At 35.0% G+C, this 24578-nt stretch overlaps 1 protein-coding gene across 4 annotated transcripts in view; it reads left to right on the top strand.

Moving 5' to 3' along the window:
• LOC131038055 (tRNA threonylcarbamoyladenosine dehydratase) overlaps positions 1–24578 on the top strand; it is a 137475-nt gene that overhangs the window by 51825 nt on the left and 61072 nt on the right. For 2 of the 4 annotated variants that reach the window (XM_057970350.1, XM_057970352.2), the window contains 4 exons: positions 2060–2139; positions 2514–2622; positions 14345–14492; positions 23732–23944. In XM_057970350.1, the coding sequence (XP_057826333.1) occupies positions 2060–2139; positions 2514–2622; positions 14345–14492; positions 23732–23944 (550 nt within the window). Of the gene's footprint in view, positions 1–2053; positions 2140–2513; positions 2623–14344; positions 14493–23731; positions 23945–24578 lie in introns of all 4 variants that reach the window. The other 2 variants (XM_057970353.2, XM_057970349.1) reach the window with 1 other exon arrangement.

Here is a 24578-nt window from a genome sequence, read left to right as displayed (position 1 = left end):
CAACAATCTTGTTCACAAACTATTAATTAATTCCAAGGATTAAGTAAATTGGTTCAATAATGATTAAACATGGATTATGAAAGGGCAGCAATTAATTATAGAAAAGTGTCTCTTCACAAATAACATGACTGTAGGGAAAGGGGCATGATCCTCCAGCACGGAAGAAGATGTATAAGAAACCATTCTAACGTCCAAGAGGAGACATGGAAGGATTCAGATCTGACATTTCATAAGATGTCAATACCCAGCAGTTCCGTCTAGATATCGCAGTTTAAGTATGAATTTTCTGTGTGAACATAATAAGCGCTGTAACAACATATACATACATACGTACATACATACATATACATACATACATACTTGACATAATATCAATAAGATTATGTTTATATATTTAAAAAAAACATAAATTATAAATATACATATTATTATGAATATAATAGAACTGAATATCTATATGCATATATGTTATGGCTTGGTTGACAACGTTCATCCAAGAAAAGACGGATCTGGCCGGTCCTCTTTGGTAGACTTGGATGATAAGATGCATCATCCAAGGCAAGGAATTGATCATATATGATGGTCTTCCTTGGTATGGCTTGGGTGTAAGAAATTACATCCAAGGCAGGAATTGAATTAACCTTTGATTTCCTGGTATGGCTTGGAACCAAGATGGGTTCCAAGAAGGCGAACTTCACAGCCGCTTAAGGACATGTCCCAGTACTGCACTCGTATCCTTTTTATTAAATAAGAATTGAGATTAGTGTTAATTAAGTAATTGAAGTTTAATTGCAAATTAGATTAGTTATATGTATATATTTGTTGTATTCTAACAATCTGTTTTGCAGGACAGTGATCTCTAACTAGTAGGGACATTACATATGTACCTGGACTTATTGATTGCTGCACATGCATTGGTGCTGGCTTAGAAAGCCCATTTCCCTTTCCATCTTCATTCTAATGAAGATAATTAATGTCCATCCTGGCCAATTAGAATTTTAAACATACGGTCTGCAATCTAATCATTTAGTCCGAATAACTGGATATGGTGAAGACAAATATATGAGTATTGGCACTCTTGTATTTACTTAAGGATGGTGTCATGGCGGGGTAATGACACTTATGTTCTTAAGTCTCAAAGAGTTGGGAACATGAAGAGGGAATTTAGAATCTTGATTGTTTTTGTCTAGTTTGTGTCGGTTGTTGTCAGCATTTGCATGATAGGAGGTTTTATGTGAATTAATGGAGAAAGAGAAAATAACAAATGGGGATCTTTTAAATTTGTTATTGAATGTAGTTGAAAGGAAAAATATGGTCAGGTCTTCAGTTGGAGTTTTCAAAATTCTTAAAGCAGTCATGTTTTTATGGGGATTTATTGCTTGTGCAAAGGGCTTGTTTGTTGTTGGTGTTTTATATGTTCTTTGAAGATCATTAGGCGCTATCCATTTTGTAAAGATGTGCAACTAAACATTTTACTCTCATGAGCACTTGATTGACTTTCACAAAGCTACATGTTTAGGTTAACATTTACACGTAAGTCTTAGTACAAATTTAGTAGAAAACTTGTAACATCAATGAACTGGTCATGAAAACATGCCTGTTCAAGTGTTACAAATGCTTGGGAAGCCTTTTGTTTTGAAGCTATGAACTTCAATCAGGAAGCTTTCATGACTTTTCTTAAAGGTATTTTTTAGAATCTAATGTAAATGCAGGCAAATACGATGAAGGATACTATCAACAACCCTCTAAATTTGGTATTACTTTTTCAATCAGGATGCTTTTATGGTTTTTCTCAAAGATTTTTTTTAGATTCTAATGTAAGTGCAGGCAAATATGATGAAGGATATGCTGTCGATCTTTTAAATTTGATATTACTTTTTTACACGCACCATATGTTTAGCTTAACATTTCTTGCATGATCTCCAGTCAATCAATGAGGGCGATGTTAGCAACCATGTTATATTTATTTGGTTTGTGAAATGCAATAGCATGTTTATCACTGGTTATCTTGTTTGAGAATCTTCTGCACTCTCTGAATATGTGCATTTGAAAGGTGCAGAAATAAGAGTCTCAAGAACTCAAGGCAAGCTGTGTCATCAATTCAATACAAAGGCCAAGAGATGGGCATTGATAAAAATGGTTAGTGTTTTTGTTCCTCGAGAAAATTATGGGTATTTATTTATCTGATGGGTGCAGTGTATTCATCAAGTTATCTTTGTTTTTGAAAGTTTTTTCTGTTTTAAGCTCTATATCTCATGTCTGTCGCTAGATTGTTTCTTTAAAGTGGCATTAGATATGACTTTATTTTATTTTCTTTTAATATAATGTTCTATGCCATGGCATTACAAAACTTAATAGACTTCTATACTTGAGGTCAGAGTAGATCATGTCGTTGGAGGTAAAAATATTGATTTTCCATTTATTATATGATTAGCATTTCTTTGTAAATTTTATTTTTTGATATGGTAGATGCAAGTAGATACCTTTCAGATATTGTCAACTTCTCATTACAGGATATAACACAAGTTCAATAATAGAGAGGGAAGCAAATGCAAAAGCTGAAAATGATCTATTTTCTGATGATCTGTTGAAGGATGAGATAGTTCATGAACATCTTACGAGGTAATTTGCAATTACTTAAAGATTTAAAATTTCTATATCTATATCACTTCAGAGTTGGAAATTAACTACTGTTGCATGTTTTCAGTGTTATATTTTTCTGCACGATTCTTTTTTGTATGCTGGCATTGATTGAAAGGTCATATTCACAGTAATAAAAAGGAACCAGTGCTTAACTTACCTTGCCCTTAATATACCATCTTCATTGCAGATGAAATTGAACTTTTGGAAGACGGGATATATGTTCAAAATTTGAAACAAGTATATGATCGAAATTCAATACATATGGGAATCCTAGCAAAGTCTTGAAAACTGCAATACGAGGCTTTTATGCCCTGAAATTGAGCTTTATGATTTACCATAGAAAATAAATACAATTTATAAACCATTTTCATATCTTCAAGCCATTGTTTTGCTTCTATGGGAACTAATGGCACTTTCTTGATTGCTACATAATTACTTGGTGGAACTATTTAATGTACTTCTTATGAAATAATGCTGATGATGTTTGCACGAGCTTTATGCACTGTTACATGAAGTTTTTGGGACCCTTGGAATACCTACAAAATGGCAGTCAACTTTTGTTTGGAAGGATCCCTCTACTCTTCCATTGTCCTTGCAGGAAATTCAAAATTTTAAATCTGTTTTGCAAGACCGAGTGGCTTTCCTTTCTAACATCAAAAATCAACTTATTTGGTGCCCTTCTAAATCGGGAAACTACTCTGTTAAAGAAGGATATTTTGTTGTTCAACAGATGGCCAATCAAAATTCTCCTCATCGTGCCTTTTTGTTCTGTTGGAATAATTCAGTATTACCAAAAGTTGGTGTTTTTTCCTGGCTCACGCTGCAAAATAGAATTTTGACTAGTGATCGTTTAGTCAAATTAATATTGCAGCCTCCTTTTCTTGTGTCTTATGTGGTAAAGCTCTTGAAGATGTCAATCATCTTTTTCTTCATTGTGAGTTTGCGAGTAGTTGTTGGCATTTTGTCCTCCAAAAGTTATCTCTTTCATTCCCTTTGCCTTTATCTTTATGGGACATGTTTCAGTCTTGGCCAGTTTTGTATTCATCTTCTCTATTTGCTTGTTTGTGGTTTATAATTCCCTCTTCAGTCATATGGGCCATTTGGTGGGAAAGAAACAAGTGCATTTTTAGATGTGACTCATCGGATTTATCTGTTGTTCTTGGGATTTTGGAAAGAAGTATTATTGAGCAAGTTAATGCTCATGTTTAGAAATATTTTAATATGAATTTAGAGTTCTCTTCCTGGGACAATTTTATGATTTCTTCTTGGAAAAGTATCATTATTCCTGTATCACCTGCCTTTCCAAGGATTTGGAAAACACCCGCAGATAGAAATTCTATAAAATGGCATCCTCCTAATGCCCCTTTTTGTAAATTGAATTTTGATGGATCCTCCCGTGGAAATCTTGGTGATTCAGGAATAGGGATAGTTTTTTGTGATCATTTGGGTTCTTTATTAGCATTAAAAGCTATGCCAATTTCTTCTGGCACAAATAATATGGCTGAGGCTTGTGCTCTTTTAGAAGGTCTTGTTATGGCTAAGGATTTGAATTTCAAATACCTTCATATTGAAGATGATTCGGCTATTGTCATTAATGCTTTCAAGGCAAGAAAAGCTGATAATTGGCATTTTCGGTATATTCTTGAACAAATATGGACTCTTCTTGATACGTTTGAGCACCTCATCATCTCACATGTTTATCGTGAAGGTAATGCATTGGCTGATTGCCTCGCTAATATGGGTTGTGACAAAACTGTTATTGATTCCTCTCGATTGGGGTGTGATTTGATGAGCTTCCCAAACCTATTAAGTATAGCCTGTAGAGAGTTGAGTATTTAATCTTTCTTATTATATGATTGCTCGTTTATACGAGTTGATATTCTTTCCTCTTGGTGAGGTATTCCTTTTCATAATTCTATTTGGTTTTGATTTGAGGTACTTTGCTTTACTCGATCATCACTTGGCATTCATTAATGATGAGTTGGTTGTTATTGATGTTGTTCGTGTGTTTGGTACTCTCTCCTGGTGCGAAATTTGGAGATATTTATTTTCACATTAGGAATCCGTCCTTCATATGCCATTTAAAGTTTGGCGTGGCGTTGTTTTCATGATTATCTTTGTACGCCGCTTCTTTTGGTTTGTCAGATTTTTTATGATATATCTCCTCTTTCTTTTCATTTACGGCATAAAAATTTTGAGCTTCATTTCTCTCTTGCATTTCCGCGTTCACCTCTTCTCCTTTGGCATTTGTCTATAATGGCGGACCGCAGATCTCATCTTGTTGGTGTCAGTTATGTTTTGGACCCTTGTGTTTCTTGTAAATTTTCTGCGTTCTGTAGTATATATATATTTTGGTTGCAGGTGTTTTTTGGTGTAGGGGCATGTCAATTTTGGTTGTAGGAGTTCTTTGTTGCAGAGCCTTCAAGATATCCCATGAATATGGATCTGTCCTTCAATGCTGGTTTAGTCCTCTTGCTTTTTGGAGCTATCTTCTTCATTCACTGGGCAGCCTATGTTATTTTTTTTTCATGTCCTTATTTTGTAAATAAGCTTGCATGCTCCTATTCTGTAAAATGAGCTTGCATGCTCCTTTGCTGATCTCTATTTTGTAACTAGCTCCGGCTAGAGGATTGTTCACTACTTCTCTTCTATAGTCATGTTGATGAGCAATGATCGGAGTTTTTCTTGCTAGTTCTTTTCTCTGGGAGCTTAGTTTGAACTAGTTTTTAAATATATTGTAAAAATTATATATTATTAATAAAATATATCAAGTGGCATTGCCACCTTGCCAAAAAAATAAAAATAAAAATATATTTCATAATATTTAAAAGATATTCATATAAATAAGATATTTGAATATCTAAAACTTGCGCATATTACTGTCCGTAAGTAATTCCTCTTCACTTTCTACGGTGGATGCAAAGACTGTCAAAACTGACATGGAAACAATGGAAAGCCACGTCTTAAGAGTCTTAACATGGTCAAAGTTGGTTTAAGATCGGTGGTAACCAAAAACCAAAGTCTAAGATTTCGATAAAAACAAAGGAAATATACTTATCATGGTCAAAACATAAATCGCATAAGATTGAAGTTGCTTTTCTCCTATGCGCTAATAATTACAAATCATTCTATGAATCGTTTTTTTATAACTAATAGTTATGAATAGAGGCAATGTATTTATGAAAAGAAAAGTTAGAAGGGACTTGAATCTTTGTGAAAAGGTAAGGAAGAGTATGTGTATATATTCAGATTTCGGTCCCAAGTAAGGGAGGATATGGAGAATAATATAATTCTGAAAAAATATAATTTAGACAGAGGAATAAATGAATCGAACAGCAGAATAAAAAGACAAAAGAACTATACAGATCAGATCAGAACTATTAATGATTACAGGCAGTTACATCGTTGTTCTTGATGGTATGCATGGGGCGTGCTTAATATGTTTGCTTAATATATGAAGTCCGATAATATTCTTATGCAGAATTTAATAATAATATAAATGTAGATAGTAATATAATAGTTATAAATATAGATATTACTAAATAATTATAATTATTATAATATTTTTTATAAACTGATCTGCAGTAATGCATAATAATTCATACAATTAGTAATTAATAAATATGTAAATGATTTATAATGAATCAGAATAAAATTAATTATCTAATATGATAGAGTTAATTATCCATTGGGGTAGATGAACAATTTACTAGTAGCAAATTGATCAATTGAACTATGGAATATCACCGATTCGATTCACGTTAAGATAGATATGTCTCCTAATCAACTTAGTTTAAGTCATAAGTATATTGAATTAGCTCAATTATGGTTAAAACAAGCCTAAACCTAGTAGGGGACATTACAGTTGGGGAGGGGGTTGTAGTGCAAGTGTAAAGTGTAGGAATTATTTTTTCCAAAGCTGTTCAAGATAACCAGGCTAGGAGAGTGGGAAACCCGAAAAGGCTATTTGAGCAGAATCTTCTTATATATTAAATATATATTCTGAAGATCTGATTATTCCAATTTCAAAACCTAAACCCCCACAATCACAACATGTATACACAGAAAAGTCACTAGAATTTATAGCTTTAGAAAATCAAAATGCACATTTTGAGAATCTTTTGGAAGATATTTTGGAGATCACAGGGGGCAACTGGTCAAGATTTCAATTTGTATTGAATATAAATATATGATCTAGCAAATTTTGAAGGAGGATTCAATTTGTATTGTATATAAATATATGATTTAGCAGATTTTGAAGGAGGATTTAATCTGTGAAAACACATGTGGATTTGTAGTTTTTAATAATTGATTGTTATTTCTGATCTTTTTCCTATAATTTTAAAATTTGAGAACCAAACACAAATCATTATGAATATAACATAGAAGAGTTTTCATATCATTAAAAATATTAAAAATAGCAAATTTATTCAGTTCTAACTTCCCAACCTATCATAAGACATTAATTTATAATTTAAAATGGAACATAAATTAAAAATTATTAATAATGGTTCAATCATGGCTGTTAAGGGCATGGTGTGATGGTTAAAATGTGGTGTTGTTGTTGTAGCCACCAAGGTTCAAATCCTTGCTGGGTTGTTGAGCTTGCCAGCTTCATGCCTGTTGTGATGTTTTCACACATCACTCCATTGCAAATGGGGACCCCCACTTTTTTCTGCCATCTAGGTTATTTGTAAGTCTTTGGCTATTTGCCTTTCATTTGGAAGAAGTTTAGTATCCTAGGTGGCTAAGATGTAATCAGGACAAGTCTCTCTCTTTAGGATGAAGTTCGACACAACACTTCCTCTGCCCTCCAAAGCTTCCGACCTGCCTCTCCCAACACTACCAATGGGTGCCCAAGCCCGATCACCCCCATCTTCCATCTCCCTCTCTTCCTTTCCATTTCCCACCTACCTTCCTATCCTCCATCTACCTTTCCACCTCCATATCTTCTAATTAACCTACCTTCTATCCCTTCCATCTTCCTTGCACCTTTCTACCTTCCCACTTCACCTTCTCCCATGCTCCATCCATCCTACATTTTTACTTACCTCACTTCCTTCCATTCCATCCCCCATCTTCTAATTTCCCTTCCCATCCCTACACCCTTTCATTTCTATCCCTCACCTAACCTATCCTACCTTCCATTAGCCCCACTTCATATTTATCTCCTATCTTATATCTCTCACCTACTATTTCCTACATCTTCTAACCTACATCCCATATCTCACACTCCCATCCCTTAACCTACCATTCCTTACACCCTTCATAACCCTCCTTACTATCCTTTCACACCCCTATCCTATCCTAACCTACCATTCTTTACACCCTCTAACCCGCATCCTATTTTCCTTAACCCCCTTTATTTCCTTAGCATACCCTCACTAACCCCGACCCCATCCTAGCCTACTCATTTTAACTCCTATCCTTTCCTACGACACCCCCTTACCCTTCTCCCCTTTCCACCCTCTTACCCCCATCATTCACCTCTAACCTACCACGTCACTCACCAACGCGGTTTCTTACATGCCACTCCCTTCTGCCACGACATCACCCCAAATCTCCTTTCCCGTGACATCCCTTTCACCTCATCACCTTCGGTTCCTCCTTCCACCATGCGTAGCATTGTTGGGCCCACCACGATCTCTAACACGAGAAATTGAAAATGTTTTTAAGGCAGTGTAGTCATCTCCCACTCCCCCTTTACTCTCGTGACAATGCTTAGGTCCCATCGATTAAATAAGGGGAACTGATGAGAATTCTAAGGCATTAACAATGCCATTCCAAACACTGAAAATTAATGCGATTTCTTTGATGCTTTTAAGGCACAAATTTGGACTTGAACGAATCACCTTTAATTTCAAAATTTGGCTAAGGCATGGAAATCAAGCCTTCCTAAACTAGGAACGCTTCGTCCTAGGCTAGAACCATCTCGTCCTTTGATCAGAGCTACTCATCCTAGGCTAGAACCATCTCGTCCTTTGACTGGAGCTACTCATCCTAGGCTAGAACCATCTTGTCCTTTGACCAAAGCTACCCGTCCTAGGCTAGAACGCCTCGTCCTTTGACCAAGGATGTTTTGTCCCTTGACTAAGTGCCTCTATGATTTGAACGATCTCTCTTGGCAAAGACAAGAACATGTCTTGGGCAAGTTCGCCTTAAGATGTATCATTTAATGAACGCTAATTTGAGAAATGATGTGGCCTCAATTCAAAACATGTGCAAGATGAAACATTTAATTTGCTAAACTTATTTTGATCAATGCATGTATGATTGGTGCCTTGTTTGACGTATGTGGCATGATGAATTCGCTGGAACTGTTTTTCTTTGCTCATTCAAAACTTCAATTTTTCCACTCACCATTTCCTTTGCGCAAGCAAATCCATGATAAGGATGAGGGAATCATTGGCGCCCATCCTAACGAAGAGGTCTGCCAAAACAAGAATGAGGTTCAATTTTAATTTTGTTAGGCATTTAATATTAAGTCAGCCTTCTTCTTGGAAGAAAATAAAAGACATTGCAAAACATTTAATACATAGCATCAAGTCGGTTTTTGAGTGAAAAGACACACCCTATCCTTGAGTGCCTATAAAGGAGGTGCTTTGATCATTCCATTTGATCAAAACACAAACCGAATTTTCCTTCCTTGTGCAGTGATTTTTATCAGCAGAGCTGGCAATTCAATCAGGCGAATTCATGATTTTGTCTTAGCAATTCTGTATTTTGTGACAGTGGTTCTATTCAGTTTGGGACGAAGTTGAAAATCAAACAACAACAATTAGTGTTAGCAAGCTTTGCCACCTTCAAAGCATCTGATTCTCTGTCAAAGGAAGGGTTATCAGACATCATTCACACGAGTTCAGCCTTGGAAAAGCATTCACGGTAATATCATCCATCCAAAGAAACATATTTTTGTCAAATTGGGCGTCAGCTGAAGTGTGTTAACCAATTTTGAATCTGTCTCAGGTTTGGATCTGATTATTTTGGTCTAGTTTGTGGTGATTGGGCCTCAAAATTCATACTTTTATTGCTTCTGATTTCTGATATCAGTCATAAGCCTTTTATTTTCCATCATGTAGCATACTAAAAATGCAGAATTTGTAGCATTTAGACAATTACTTTCAGATTTGTGTGAGTTTAGGCTTTGTTTTCATCAAAGGTTATGGCAATTCATTAAAGATTTTAATGCCTTATAAGCATATCAGTGATTTAGGTGCTTCTTGCATCGCAAACCTAACTTAGACAACTCTTTCAGGTGAAATATGGCAACCCCAAAGACTGGAGCAAGCACGGCTGGCCCTCACCAAGGAAGATTTGAGAGGAGAGGCAATGGAATCCAAAATTACACCATTTTGAGGCAACGTGAGAGATATCAACCTTGGCCAGATCAACATGAAGATCTAAATTCTAAGGAGATATCACAAGGAGCTCAACAATATTTGGGATTAAGGGATCAAGGTTTTGAACAAAGAAGAATATCAAACAACAGAGGCATAAAAAAGAAAACACTATGAGACAAAGAGCAGCTCTCAACATCAAGCACTCAAGGAGGGAGAAATTTTCACAATCTTGAATTTCCTTAAGAAATCCAAGAATCATTGTCGGTATAGCCAGATGAAAGCTGAAGAATGCAAGTGATCAAGACAAGAGATAGTTTTAGAAGAGTTAATCAAAGTTAGAAGATCGACATGAGCAAAGTCATCATCACATTAGGAGCTTGAAATGTTGAGTATCAAGAGATATGCCTCATTCATTTACAATTACAACTTGTGATGAGTTACAAAGATCGAATAAGCTGAGGTGGTGACTAGTCATCATTTATCCAATCGCATCATTTCAAGATAAGGCGTCCAAGTTCAATGTATCTAACTCATCCTACAAAGAAGATAACTACCACATGGGCACAAAGTTTGATGTACCTACCATCTATTGGTTGAATTTTCAAAGGACATGTGTCCCATCAAATGTAATTTTATCATTGGTCAAGCATTAAATGCTTTGCAATGAGTTTCAATCTTTCAATCTTGGCCATTGATTGTGAATCGATCTAAGCCACTCAATTGTAATGAGAGCACTATAAAAGGCTCCACTTCTTCATTTGTAAGAGTTAATAGTGAATAGAGAATAGACAGTAATTCAAGAGTAGTTCAATAGCAAATAGTTAGAGTAGGTAGAGAAGGCAAAGATTGTTGCCAAGACATCGTTGTAAAAAGCTTGTAAACTTCATTGAAGATATGGTGAATTTTATGTGTTGATTCAACAATTTGCATGGTCTCTACTTCTCAATTTGATTTCCATGTTGTTTAGATGAATGAAAGAACTTTGTGTATGATCAATGGTGAAACTCTTATATCCATACTACTAACACCTTGTCGATGGTAAAGTGCCTTGCGTAGTCAACTGGATCTATCTTAGCCAAGCTTAACTTCAATTATCATTCCTTCATTGATATGCATCAACTCGATGGTGTCTATGCATGTGGTGGTGATTTGAAAATCATAAAACCCATCCTTAGGAGATCGCTTGTCTCGTGGAGATGTTCATAGCATGTCAAAGCAAAGTTTAGTTGAATCCCGCCAATGATTGTCCATCGCTCTTACATTCCTAGGATTAGACTAGATCTCTCTCAACCCTTATCCTTTTTCCTTTTTTTTTAATCAAGTGAAATTCCACATGCCAGCGACATTCAAGCATTCAACATAAGTCCTCCTTGTGATCCCAACAATATCACATCAAACAACTAAGTCTATCCAAGAGTGCGTGAAGACCTGACATTCAAGAACCTTTGAGTCGTTCCACTTGATCACGCAGCTTAGCATTTGGGAGATTTTGTTCAAGAGAGGATAGAATACTTAGTATTTTATTCTGTGTTGCATAGTGCATAAAACACCTTCAACAATGCCCTCGTTGGGCCTCTATGTTTGTGGATTAGGACAATTGTGTTAATGCTGGGGACTGTTTGTGGCCTCTAACAGCTTGGGCTGGACTGAAAATTCCCGAGATCAGCCAACAAAAAGCAATTATTGTTCAACCATGGTAATCACTTCAACCACTGCAATATCTTCCTGTTTAATTGATGGCATAAATAATATTCTTGATATGATGCCATTCAGGCCAACTGAATCTAGCATTGCAACTTGTAGAAGGTAATGTGTACTTGGGTCGTAGATTACATGCTAAGGTACATTACAAAATAAAATCCAAGTAATGTTTACAATATTAATATAGTTTTACATTACAGAATAAAATCTAAGTAATGGTTACATGATTAATATAGTTTTCAAATTAATTGATGAAATCTTAGTAACTGGAAAAGGCCACATCAAACTCATATGGTAGCCTCCATAATCAATAAATTGTTGATTAGTCCAAATTTCATGCTGTTGGCTGAGTAGCCATAATTTGTGGAACAGTCCAAAATTTGTGCCATTAGCTGGCTATCACGTAAAGGGGAGATATAAGGGTCAGTTGGGAAACACATAAAATCCCTAGTTAAGTGTGATTGCAGAGTTCTATGCCAGACATATGAGGAGGATTGAGTAGCTCTTTGTTATGATGAGGTTTGTGGAGGTAGAAAGAGAGCTTCTTCCAATATCAGGCCACCTAGGATCTTCAAGTTGCATTGACCATGAGGGATATGCTTCTATTTGATATTTACTGATGGTCACAATGCCTTCCCTACGAGTGTGAGTTTGGAGAACCATTTTATAGAGTAACTGGACCTTTGCATACTCTTACTGCTTCAATAGGTAAGTATCCATGTTAACTATGTTATCTATCCTATTTGAAGTAAGGAGGAGTCTCTCATTGAAATTTCCATTACCGACAGTTCAGCTCTTTGTTAGAGAAACCTTGTTCATCTTTTTAGATAGATGATTTTTTTGATGGCTGAAACTTGAGACATATGGTATATCATATTTATTGACAAGCAGAGCAAATTGTTCATTTGTCTATGGATGAACAACTTCTTGTAAACTATTTATTATGCTAGAGCTAATTATATATTACTAAATTTCGTCAATATATTACAGAGATTAAAAATGTCATAGTTGTTAAATTTTGGTGATCAGACTGTGTAGACAATACTTCAAACAAAATTGTTCAGCTGTGTATGCAGTTCGAAATCCTATGAAGAATATGTTTGATCAGCAAGGAGTGAATTCGATCTCCCAAGGAATAATATCACTGATAATGATATAATTTGATCTGAGATATATATGATGGCCAATCTGCAATCTGTATGTGTCTTATGGGAGAAGAGACACCGATCTGCCAATAGATGATAATGTTCGATATTATAGAAAGAGAGCATGAATTCCTTAAGGTGAATACGATCTGATATAAGATAAATCTAAATGCTTGTAGAAAGGACACGATCTGCTTTTTACTATTCTCACATCAATCCACTATGAGAGAATGAGGCAATGTAATATACTCGATGCAACCAACACAACTTTACAAGGAGACGGCAATGAAACAACACGTCTTTCAAAAGGGTGGGCAAGAAGGATAATTCGGCTTGAATTAACTGATCAAATAATGATAATCATTATTTAGCCGTGGGTTGTTAAGGAAGTAAATCAGGCATTATAAATGTGAGGTGGGATAACAACTAGTCATAAAACCGCCAAGGTATATAGATATATATTAATACATTGCACATATATATAAATGGATTCCATAATCTAAATGTCTAAGGCCGATAGGCCAATTGGACGTTTAGATTAGCTCTGTCAGCTTATAGAAGGATACCGACCAAAGCTATAATCATCAACAATAGTTGTAACTGGTAATTTTATCTTGTTGAAAATGGAAGAACCCTATAAAACATACATGGTGTTTTCAACTGGGGTTGCACTTTAGCATGAAAATAGTATAGTATAGTATGGAAGAACCCTATTAAACTTCAAGATGGTTGTTATTATCCACAAAATGTGATTTTTATTTACCTTCAGAGCAGATAATATTATTATGCCTTGTTTCTTCCCTCCTTGTTACTGGAGAAAATATGTTTATACTGTTTGTGACTTGAATAATATGTCTCCTTCCATAAGGAGGGTCTTCATATTTTCTCTATGGATTTTCAGGAATAAGAATTATCACCTTACCCAAAAATTCTTCTTGTGCTAGCTCATATGTATCCTTTTTAAAATTTGACAGGATGTGCTTCAAATGTTAGCTGGGCTGGTCTTCTATAAATCAGAGTGTAAGAAATAGATTGTTTGGTAATTCACTAATTTGTGATTAGCTGGACTGGCCTTCAACTTACATTGAGCGCAAGGGGCAGAACATTGCATGATGATAAAAAGTTTCTTTTTGTAATTTGTAGTCATTAGATTTTTCAATTTTTGGTAATTGTTTACTGTATTTCTTTTAAGGAAAATTCTTGCAAGAATAATGCAAAAAACTCACTGATTACTTATGTGAAACAATGGTATATGATGAAACAAGAAATCAAAATTTCTTCTTACAAGACATGCCCTCCTTTACATGCACATTCTAGCAAAAGATTTTAATTATTTTGATAAAGACGATGTGGATTTCTCATCTAAATTAAACTAATAGCAATTCCAGGCAAAATGGCAACAAATACTGGCCTTAGATAATTCTTCTGTTGAATGAAATTCATTTAAAAATAATTTTTCTTCTCTTTAACTAATTGCTGAAAGCGCACAGCTTATATTTTTTATTTTTTCAACAGGAACATTCAGTTTTTTGGCTTAGAGTCCCAGCAAAAAGTAAATAAAGCATTTGTTGTAGTTATTGGTCTTGGTGGGGTTGGCAGTCATGCTGCCACTATGCTACTTCGCTCAGGAGTGGGGAGGATTCGAATTGTTGATTTTGATCAGGTGGATAAGACTTTCATGAATTCTTTGTTTTAATCATCTTGGCTCTATTTTTGTCTTTTAAAAAATTAAAATCATAGTATCTGTAGTTAATGTCTTTAAATATGCTGGAGGTTTTTTCATTCCCCTCAATTGATTGTAACTTTTGGCAACGTGATCAAAGTAGAACATAAGTTCTTAGTTTTTGAATAAATGAAGTCATAGTATACAGATTTTATGGAAGTTTTGCCACTGCAAACATGTCTTTATCATTTTATTTTTGGTGGGTTATATTAACATATTGGATGCTCCGTCCTTTGGTTTTCTTGATTTAAAAAACAAGTGGTCCCATTTTCTTAATGATCTGTGTTTTGCAGGGCAGGCACAGTTTAAGGATCAAGGTGCAATCATTCAAGACTTAGATCTCTACACCAGTACTTACATTGTGCTCTCTTGTTCATCTGGGAATATATGCAGATTCATAATGTTTATGTTTTCCATTAAAGCGGAGTTCAACTAAGATCTGAAAGCTTTACTTGAACCTTTCAAAGTTATGTAGGCATCTTTGAAGTCTCCGACCTTAAAGATATTCTTAGGAAAAGCCATACATCAATATTACTTATGATATCTTTTACCTTATGTGTCAGTGGTCATATTACATGGAAAACAATCTGGTCCCTTTTATTAGTTTATCAACAAATACAATCTGCTGGAGTGTTGCCTTCTGCTTTAGTTAACAGCTTACACTAACATTCATCTGCATTCCTCAAGGATACATCCCTGGCCATCCAGAAGTGCTGGTAGTGCTAGATGGGGTTTCAGGGATTTAGGGACAGGCAAAATTTTCCCTTGGGAGGTGGACTGTTTTTTAAAATGAAAATCTGCCCGAGACATTCTGAACTCTCTAGGTGCCATCTCAGGAATGTTTACCATTTTTTTCCTGATTTTCAGGCATATGATGAATCCCTGCTCATTTAAGGGATGTCCCCAGCTAGCGAGGATGACCTGCCATTCCTGATGGCCGACAGCTTGAGAAAACAAATAAAGCATTTAAAAAATCAGACTTAGCATGTTGTCATGGCTCAAATACTTATCATTATTACATATGAGACATAGGGTCTTGTTATAATTATTTTCATAAGGAGAACAAGCAGATTTTAATTAACAAAAAACAGACCCAGATAATTGAAATTTTGAATGTTTAGTGTTATGGATGTTATGTTTATCTTTTACATGTGGCTCTTGAGAATGTTTATTGATGCTTAGTTGTGCAAATGAACAGCCATATTTTGTTTATAGTTTTGATTTTTTCTTTTAATATGTCTCGCTCTGTGTTTAAAATTTATCTTTTCCTCCCGTCCGCAAAATCTGAAATTTCTTTGCCAGGACAGAAACATGCCCCAGTTTTCTGTTCCCATGGTATTTGAAACTTGCTAAAACATGGGTATTAATAAACTGCATAGTTATATTCTCAAGAGTAGTCAGCTTTCTACTAGGTAAAATTTCTAAAAATTGAAACTAAAGATATTCATATTTTCACAAAAAAGGATACTTTCCTTTCCATGACATTAGCTTCATAGCTCTTATCAAAATAAATACTAAATAGTCAAATATTTATGGCTTTGTTAAGTTTATGTTGTGTAAGTTTGAAAACTTACATCATCGACAATGGCCAAATTCCATGGAAGATCGACAATCTCAATAGTCTACTTTAATGTTGCATCTTTAATTTTTTTGCAAAAATGGAATCTTGTATTACAAAAGGAAATTCAGGTAAAGCTTGTCATTTGTTTTCATTTGAAAATCCAACCTGCTTGAAACACCTTCCACTAGTCATTTGCTGATGCTTGTGTTTGTTACAGATTGTGCTCCCTCCAATACCAGCTTCTAATGAAAAATACAAACTAACAATGAAGGTTTCTTATTGATGAATTTAAATAAAACAATCAAAGATCATCATGGAGTATGAATGATGCCAAATTAACCCAAAGAATGGCATCTGTTGTTCTTTGTTTGTCTTCTGAATAGGACATAGGCTCACTAATATGGGACCAACAAATATGTTAGGTCACCTATCCTTGATAAACAAATAAAAGAGCTGGAACTGATTCGAATAGACTTTGATTAGATTACATAGGCATCAATGTGTTGAAAGATAGACATGTAGTGTTTCGGATCTATGAGCTGAATGAGAAAAATTATGCTGTAACACTGAACCCCTTATGGATTAAATTTGTGATAATCAGAAATAACATTGGACAATTTCAAACAATTCCAAGTTTGTTATGGTATGGTACAGTAAAATGCATTTGCATAATTAATCAGTTCAGGGGAATGGTTCGTCTCAAATGTGAACGGAGACAGAGGCAAATTATCTTCTTAAAGAAGCCTTTGACATATTTATATTATCATTATCTAAGTTGTAGCCCTCTCTATACTTGTTCAATTGTTGAAGTTCAGAAGTCTGGGTTTGGGGGAAAATCAACAGATGAACAAACTGAGATGAAGGACTTGAAGTATGAACTCCTGAAGGTTGAAAATGACTGTCCACAAATCATTTTGGGTTTCAGAAATTTCTTTCATTGTTAAGAAGCTTTTCGATACCTTGAGAGACCCAAATTGTTTGAAGACTTAAAGAGCTGGAAATTACTATGTCCCATGGATTGGAAGAATTATGTTTCAAGTCCAAAATGGAAAAATTTCTATATATACTACTCACTTCATGAGTTTGAAACTTGAAAGATCGACATGAAAAATCAAGGAGGAGGCCGATACTCAAATCCAAGATCACAAAATAGAAAACAGAAACAGGAAGAATTAGGGGGAACGCCCAAGACTCAAAGCTCAAAATCGCAAAATGGTTAAAAGATTTAATTTTAAGAAGGAAGAAAGTTTTTTGAAGAAAAATATTAAGTCCTTTACTGTATAAATATGTACTTGATATATGGCAAATAGAGTTAAAGGGTATTCACTGGACTTTGCAAATCAACTAAGTTGACCATAGCACTATATTATGATGGATAAGTGATGCAGGAGACATTAAGAAGGATAGTTGAGGGTTGCCACCTTGTTGATTCTGCAACAATCCATAAAGTTGAGATGGCAAGATCCAGGGATATGGGGTGTTTAGAGGGAACATTCAAAGAATCAAAGCATTCAAGACTGAAGGGAAATCCTTTTAGCCATAGAATTTCATAAAATTTGTACAGAAACTTTGAAGGTGCTTAAGGTTTGAGGGACAGAAGTTCAAGCTTGGGGGTTTGTAAGTAGAAAGAAGCCATATTAGATTCCATTCAGGGGAGGCACCAGTGGAGTTACCATACAATCAGTCCACCTAGGGCAATATCTCAATAGCGACCTGCCATCCCAGCATCCACATTGGCAGCCATGAGAGAATATGAGCAATCATCGTAAATAAAATAACTTTTTTTTGATGTCATTAGTTCTGTGTGGCAATGAAGTTCGGTAATTGTCAAACAGTCACTATGGCATCTGTAACTGTTAATAATCTTTTAAGATTTAAATTTTTAATATATTTGAAAAATAAATTGAATGAATGATTCAATAATTGGATAATCTATTCAACAATATACAAGCGTATATAAAGAGATTACAAGGACGATGTTCTAAATTAAGAACAAGTCGTTTAAAGAGAACTACTAAAAAGCTAAACACTAAATAAAACTTAAAAGCTAATTAACTAAAAAGAAAAAGCTAAATGCTAAATAAAGCTTAAAAGCTAATTAACTAAAAAGCTAAATGACCATTAAACAAGGAACTAAATATAGGTTACTAAAATATAATTAAATATTCTAATACCCTCCCTTAATGGTCATTCTATCTACTGACTACCCTACAGAAGACACTGTAGGTCTTTTGATCACAAATGAAAAGAACACTCTGTTGCGGTGGAGACCCTCCCTGAATCTGAAAAGTGTTAATGACCAAGAATACCAAAATCCATCCAACTTGACATTGGGTAACCAAACTGAAACCTGAAACCATGATTTTGAGGAAAAATCGGCAAACCCTCCAAAACTGAAGATACAAATCATCATTTTTGTGGAAAAAAATGGTAAAAACCCTTGAAACGATTTTTGTGGAAAAAATCGAACAAAACCCCGAAACTTTGCATGGCAAGACCCAAAACACCACGTGGTAAGACACCAAACATCACGCGGTAAAACATCAGACATCATGCAGGAAAACACCATACAACATCACGTGGTAAAATACCAGACATCATGTGGTAAAACAACAAACCTCATGTGGCAAAATAGCAGACATCATGTGGTAAAACAACACCTTGATTTTTGAGGAAAAATCAAGCAAAACCCTCCCATGATTTTTTTGTGGAGAAAAATCAGAAAACCCACGCAAACTTTGCTGATGACGGATAATAATTTTTAAGGAAAAAATTCTAAACCCTGTGAACAATTTTTGAGGAAAAAAAAGGTGAAAACCCTGGGACCTGTAGGATGAGGTCTGCCCTAAATCAATCTGATCAAGGCAACGATATTCATGATATCATGAACATGCACTGTTTCCAGGTGTTGTGGTTGAGGCCACTGAACTTCTGACTGTGTTCTAACATGATGTTGATCAAAGATGCCATTACGAAAATGGAGGTTGAACGAGGTCAACTTAGTGAAAGCATGAGACAGAAGAATCTGATTCAAAAATCAGAATAGAAGCAGCTGCTGAAAAAACTGAAACCTTTGGAGGATAATTCTGGCACAAAATCCAAGGTGCAAATTTCGAGGTTTGGAAGAAACCTAGAAATTAAAATTTTCTGCAAACTTAAAACCTGAAATTTTTCTTGAAAGTAATCAGGAAAAAAATTATAATTTGCAGAAAATTAAAAAATACCTTTGATTTTTTTTGTAAAAAAACAAGAAAAATATTGACGATTTGGGCAAAAACCCTAGGTTGGATGTACAACATAAACATCGCCCAGAGACACCAAAATTCCCGACGTCCACAAAATTAGCAGAAATCGCTGACTGTTTTTAAATTCCAAGGCAAATTCACTGGCACAAAATTTGAGGCACGGAAAACGAGGCACCCAGAAAAATATGAGACCAACCCAAAAAATCTCTTGAAAAACCCACCAAGAATTTGAAATCAGAATGCAAATCCGACGGCTCAAATATCGAGGCATGGAAAACGATGCACCGAGAAAAATATGACGACAATCTAGTTGAGGTCTTGAAAAACCCACCAAGAATCTGCAACCAAAATAAAATTTCGACTTGAACTGAAGGGTCAAAACCCTAGTTGAAAATTGTAGAAACCTTAGGAAAATTTTCAATCTGCAAAAAAAAACCTCTAGGTTACAGGCCCAAAAATCTCCAGAACCTTAAAAAAACATGAACTGCTGCCCAGCACAAATAAATTCACCCGCGAACCAGAAACCCTCAAAAAGCCTTCAAAAAAGGAAAATCGTTTTTTTATAAAAAAACAATAAAAAAAATCTGGAAAATATTCCAGAAAGAAGGCCATGGATTTTTATTAAAAAATTCGCCAGAGCTCTGATACCATGAAAAATAAATTGAATGAATGATTCAATAATCGGATAATCTATTCAACAATATACAAGCGCATATAAAGAGATTACAAGGACGATGTTATAAATTAAGAACAAGTCGTTTAAAGTGAACTACTAAAAAGCTAAACACTAAATAAACTTAAAAGTTAATTAACTAAAAAGAAAAAGCTAAATGCTAAATAAAGCTTAAAAGCTAATTAACTAAAAAGCTAAATGACCATTAAACAAGGAACTAAATATAGGTGACTAAATATAATTAAATATTCTAATAATATTTAATATGTACCATATGTATAAATATGCTCTCATAAAATAGAAAAGGAGAGTTCTTCACGGTGCTGGAATTTTGGTTCTTTTGATTTTTCATCATTTCTGTTTGTTTTATGTTTCACTTGCAACTGCGCACCTGGCTTCACCATATATATCTTTGAGCACTATTTCTTTCATGACAATTTAATTCCGCCAGAATCAGTTACTGTTATTCATAATTCTTGGGTGTTTGATCAATTGTATCATGGATAATCATAAAACTAGTACTAGACTCAGATTTCAAGTCGTTTTCCATACACTGGTACACACAGTGGCCTTTACAACAATTTGACAATTTTTTTGGACAAATGGAATGTGCATAAACATCAAACTAACTTTACTCTAATGTTTTCTTGTTAGGAAAACTTGCAAAAAAGCAATTATCATGGTAGCAAGCTGCAAGACATTAGGAGTATTAGAGAATGACTCTGAGGGTTTCGCTAACAGTGTTATCCACAGTTTTCTTTTGCTACCAAACTGCAGGATTTCCAAAGATTGAATTCAGGAGCGAAAGTGGTGGGCTACTGCCATATTATAGATGTTGTGTAAAAAGCACACCGAATTCCAAAATTAGAGATCTCTGAGGAGTTTAGGCCATGTGCCAAAATTCATATTTGAGGGAATTCATATTGTTCCCATATTAGATAAACTCGAAAAAAATTCAAGAGTGTGGTAGTGAGACAATAGGACTATCAGAGTTTTGCCAGGCAATGTTATCCACAGCTCTCTTTTGCTGCCAAAGAGCAGTATTTCTGTAACTTGATTTTTGGAGCAGTACAGTGGGCCATTGCCACATTAAAAAAGCACAAGAAATTCCAAAATCTGGAGATGTCTAAGGAATTCAGGCCATTTGTCAAAAGGTATATTTAAGGGAATTTATACTATTAGATTTAGCCAAGGCAGATTCTGCCTAGAAGAACCATCTGCAGCAGGTTGCAGCCTTTCTGGTTTACTTTGAATGATGAATCCCAATAGCTGGTGCGAAACTTCAAAGTTGCTGATTCATTGTTGATTTTTGTAGAGGGATGAAACATGGCGATAATGATGATGAAATGACAATATTATAAGGGTATTCCGTATTTGGTTTCTTTGGACATCATCTACATGGATTGTCATCATTGATGTCATTTATAATGTTGGTGAATCCATGCTAATCAGCTTTCTGATTCCATTTATGTACCATACAACAGTATTTGGCACATTACTTTTATTTATCATCATCAGAGATTGACATGTCTTATATTGCTGTAAAGCTCTCGATTCATGTTTAACAACTTTTGTTTCCACCATTCTGATGTCTTCGCTGGTCGATAGTGTTGGCATTTGCATGAAGATTGCATTAATGAAATGATGAAGATTGCATTAATGAAATGTTATGTTGTCATTGATGTCAATTAACCGGTAATGATATTGTTATAATGTTGTTTTGTAACCGGTAGGAAGAGCTAGTGAAGGGAACTGTAACCGGTAGGTAAGTTTGTGGAGTGAACCGGTATTGCTAAGTATTGGAGAGTTGAACTGGTAAACCCTACCTGTTGATTTGATAAACCCTAACCGATTAAGTTTGGTGAATTGGTTGTATTGGTTTATGATCTGATGATGAGCGGTAATGATTATGACACGTATGCATATTGTATGAAGAGAGTTTCAAAGTGTTTTTGGCGCGTTGAGATAACGGTTTTTGTCTAGGGAATGAGCAAGTATTTGCATGTAATGCAAAGTGCGTGATGAGTTACCGAGTTCGATGAAGCGGTGATCAAGGAGTGGTCGAGGCTTTCTTGAATGATATGCAGAGATTGTTATGTAATCCAACGGTCATACTTGAACCGACTTGTTTGTAATATTTATGAGAGAATTAGGTTTTTGTTGTGTTACCGACCTAATTGATTTGTTTATAAGGTCGATGAGTTGTTTTGTTTAAGAGTTGGCAAAGTTTTAGTTGAGTGTGTGGTTGCCAGACCGGATGATGTATCTGCAGTTTGAGTAAAGGTAGATAGGAGCATGAAAAGGATCTGAACAAGCAAGTGTAGTGCTATTCAAACAGATCAACAAACTCCTGTTGTTTTCTAACAATTACAATAGTTAAATCCCCTAACCGGGTAAACTTTAAGAAGCTTGGTGTTATTTAAATCCTCTAACCAGGTGGTCCATTAGCTTGGATTTCAAATCCTCTACTGAGGTTACTCCTCACAGGGTATTGCTTCTAACAAGGCATTATAGTCAATCCCTTAACCGGGTGGTCTCTAACAGGATCTGTTCTTAAAAGGACTTTTTTGTAAAGCTTTAACAGGTTGGCTCCTAACAGGGCGAACTTCAGAAGAGTTCAGATAGTTATCTTGTGAGTCTCATCTCACTGTGGTTTTTCCCATTAGGGTTTCCATGTCAAAATATTGTGTCAAGTGGTGAATGTTTTTGTGGTAATGTTTTCTATGGTTGATTTGCTTAACTACTTAATCCACTTTGATAAGTCATGATAACCGGCAGCAATATGAAATGAAGTTTTACTTATGTCAGTAAAAGTATTTGGATGTTTATGATTTTCAAGTTGTTTACTGTTAATCTGTTGTAACAGTCAACTGGTTTAACTTGACAGTGATATTGCATTTACAGTTCAGTGGTTTAACTTGTCAGTTCTAAGTTTACTTTGAGAGATTGATTTTGAATTTATTATCAGTTTTTCTATCTACTGATTCACCCCCCACCCTCTCAGTAGTTGACCGGATCCTTATTCTTTCATCATACCATCAAATAGAGCCTCCTTTTATTTTGCTTGTTCCCTCTCTCTCTCTCTCCTTCCCTCCCTCTGAAGTTTTATTTTGATAGACAAAATACCTGTATCATTGTTAAAAGGAAATTATGCATAACATCAGAGCACTAATAGTGGTAAAATCAAAGAGAACAGAGCACATGATCTGGAAAACTTATGGCAGGATCAGAAATCTAATGCTTATTTTGTCTTCCTTGATGCTTATTGATGAACTTTATGGCTTTATTATTTCATTTTAATACCATTGGTTGTATACATATCCCTTTTGTTTGTTATTTGTTTCTAAGCATGACTTGGGGTATAAGGAAAATAGGTCTTGTTTGAGCAATTTGTATATTGTATCAAAACCTATCTTACAATTGAAGGATTTGTAAATTGATATTCTTAAGGAACTTTTGACTGTCCTATTATTGGAAACATTTTTTTTTTTCTAGTTAAAACACTGGCTGTAACATATATTTTCCTAATTTGACATTTATACAAAAATTTAGTTTTAATATCTACCAAACCACTAGTCTTCTTAAAGCAAAGTCATATAAAATATAGAGGTGAGTATTATCCCATCACTTATTTTGGATCATCTATTCATTTGTTTGAGAATTTATCATCTAAATTGTTTAATTATTATATCATTTTCAGGTATCTTTATCATCGTTGAATCGCCACGCAGTTGCAACAAGAGATGATGTGGGGACATCAAAGGCACTTTGCCTTAAGACGCATTTTCAATCTATTTTTCCAGAAAGCCAAATAGATGCTAGGGTGCAGTTATATGATGCATCATCTGAGGAAGATATTCTTGGAGGTCAACCTGATTTTATTTTGGATTGTATTGACAACATTGATACGAAGGTGGGGTTTTGATTTCCATTCTCATCTTGGTGCCATGTTTATTATTTAATTATAATTATCAATTTATAAATTTTAGTCTTGGAATCATAGTGTTGAAACTTGGATTTGGCATAAACTCAGCAAGCTGTTTTGTGACTCCAACTCAGACTTGGTGGAAAAACTCAGCAACTAATAAAAATGTTGAAAATATATTTTTAGTTGTTTTGAAATTTCATGTTTTTTTCACAAACTCAGCTGAGTCTGTGAGTTGAGGTTGCAGACTTAGAAGCTTGAATCGGAATTGGAGTCAGATCTGTGAGTCCTTGCTAAGACACAAGAAGTCTCAACACTTCGCTTGGATTCTAGTGTCAAAATTTACTCAAAGGAGGTGATTTATTGTCATAGTACTTGGGTATAAAAGATAAACCTAAAATGAAACCTCTCTGTACTTCCCTCCCTCTCTGTCCGCCTCTTTCTCTTTTATGTGTGTGCGTCTGTGTGTATATTCAAATTGTAATTTCCAATCCTTTTTAAGAACACTAGTTTTCCAAACTCTCCCCTCTTGTGCAAACTTGGATTTCTGAACTAAGTAACTTTAACATAAACCTTTAAGACATGAGCCAAAAGTTCAGCTGTGGTTATCACCAAGAGATGT

This window comes from Cryptomeria japonica, chromosome 2, assembly GCF_030272615.1.
Source record: "Cryptomeria japonica chromosome 2, Sugi_1.0, whole genome shotgun sequence".
In the NCBI taxonomy this organism is placed as follows: Eukaryota; Viridiplantae; Streptophyta; class Pinopsida; order Cupressales; family Cupressaceae; genus Cryptomeria; species Cryptomeria japonica.
This window is presented reverse-complemented; position numbering and strand designations above follow the sequence as displayed.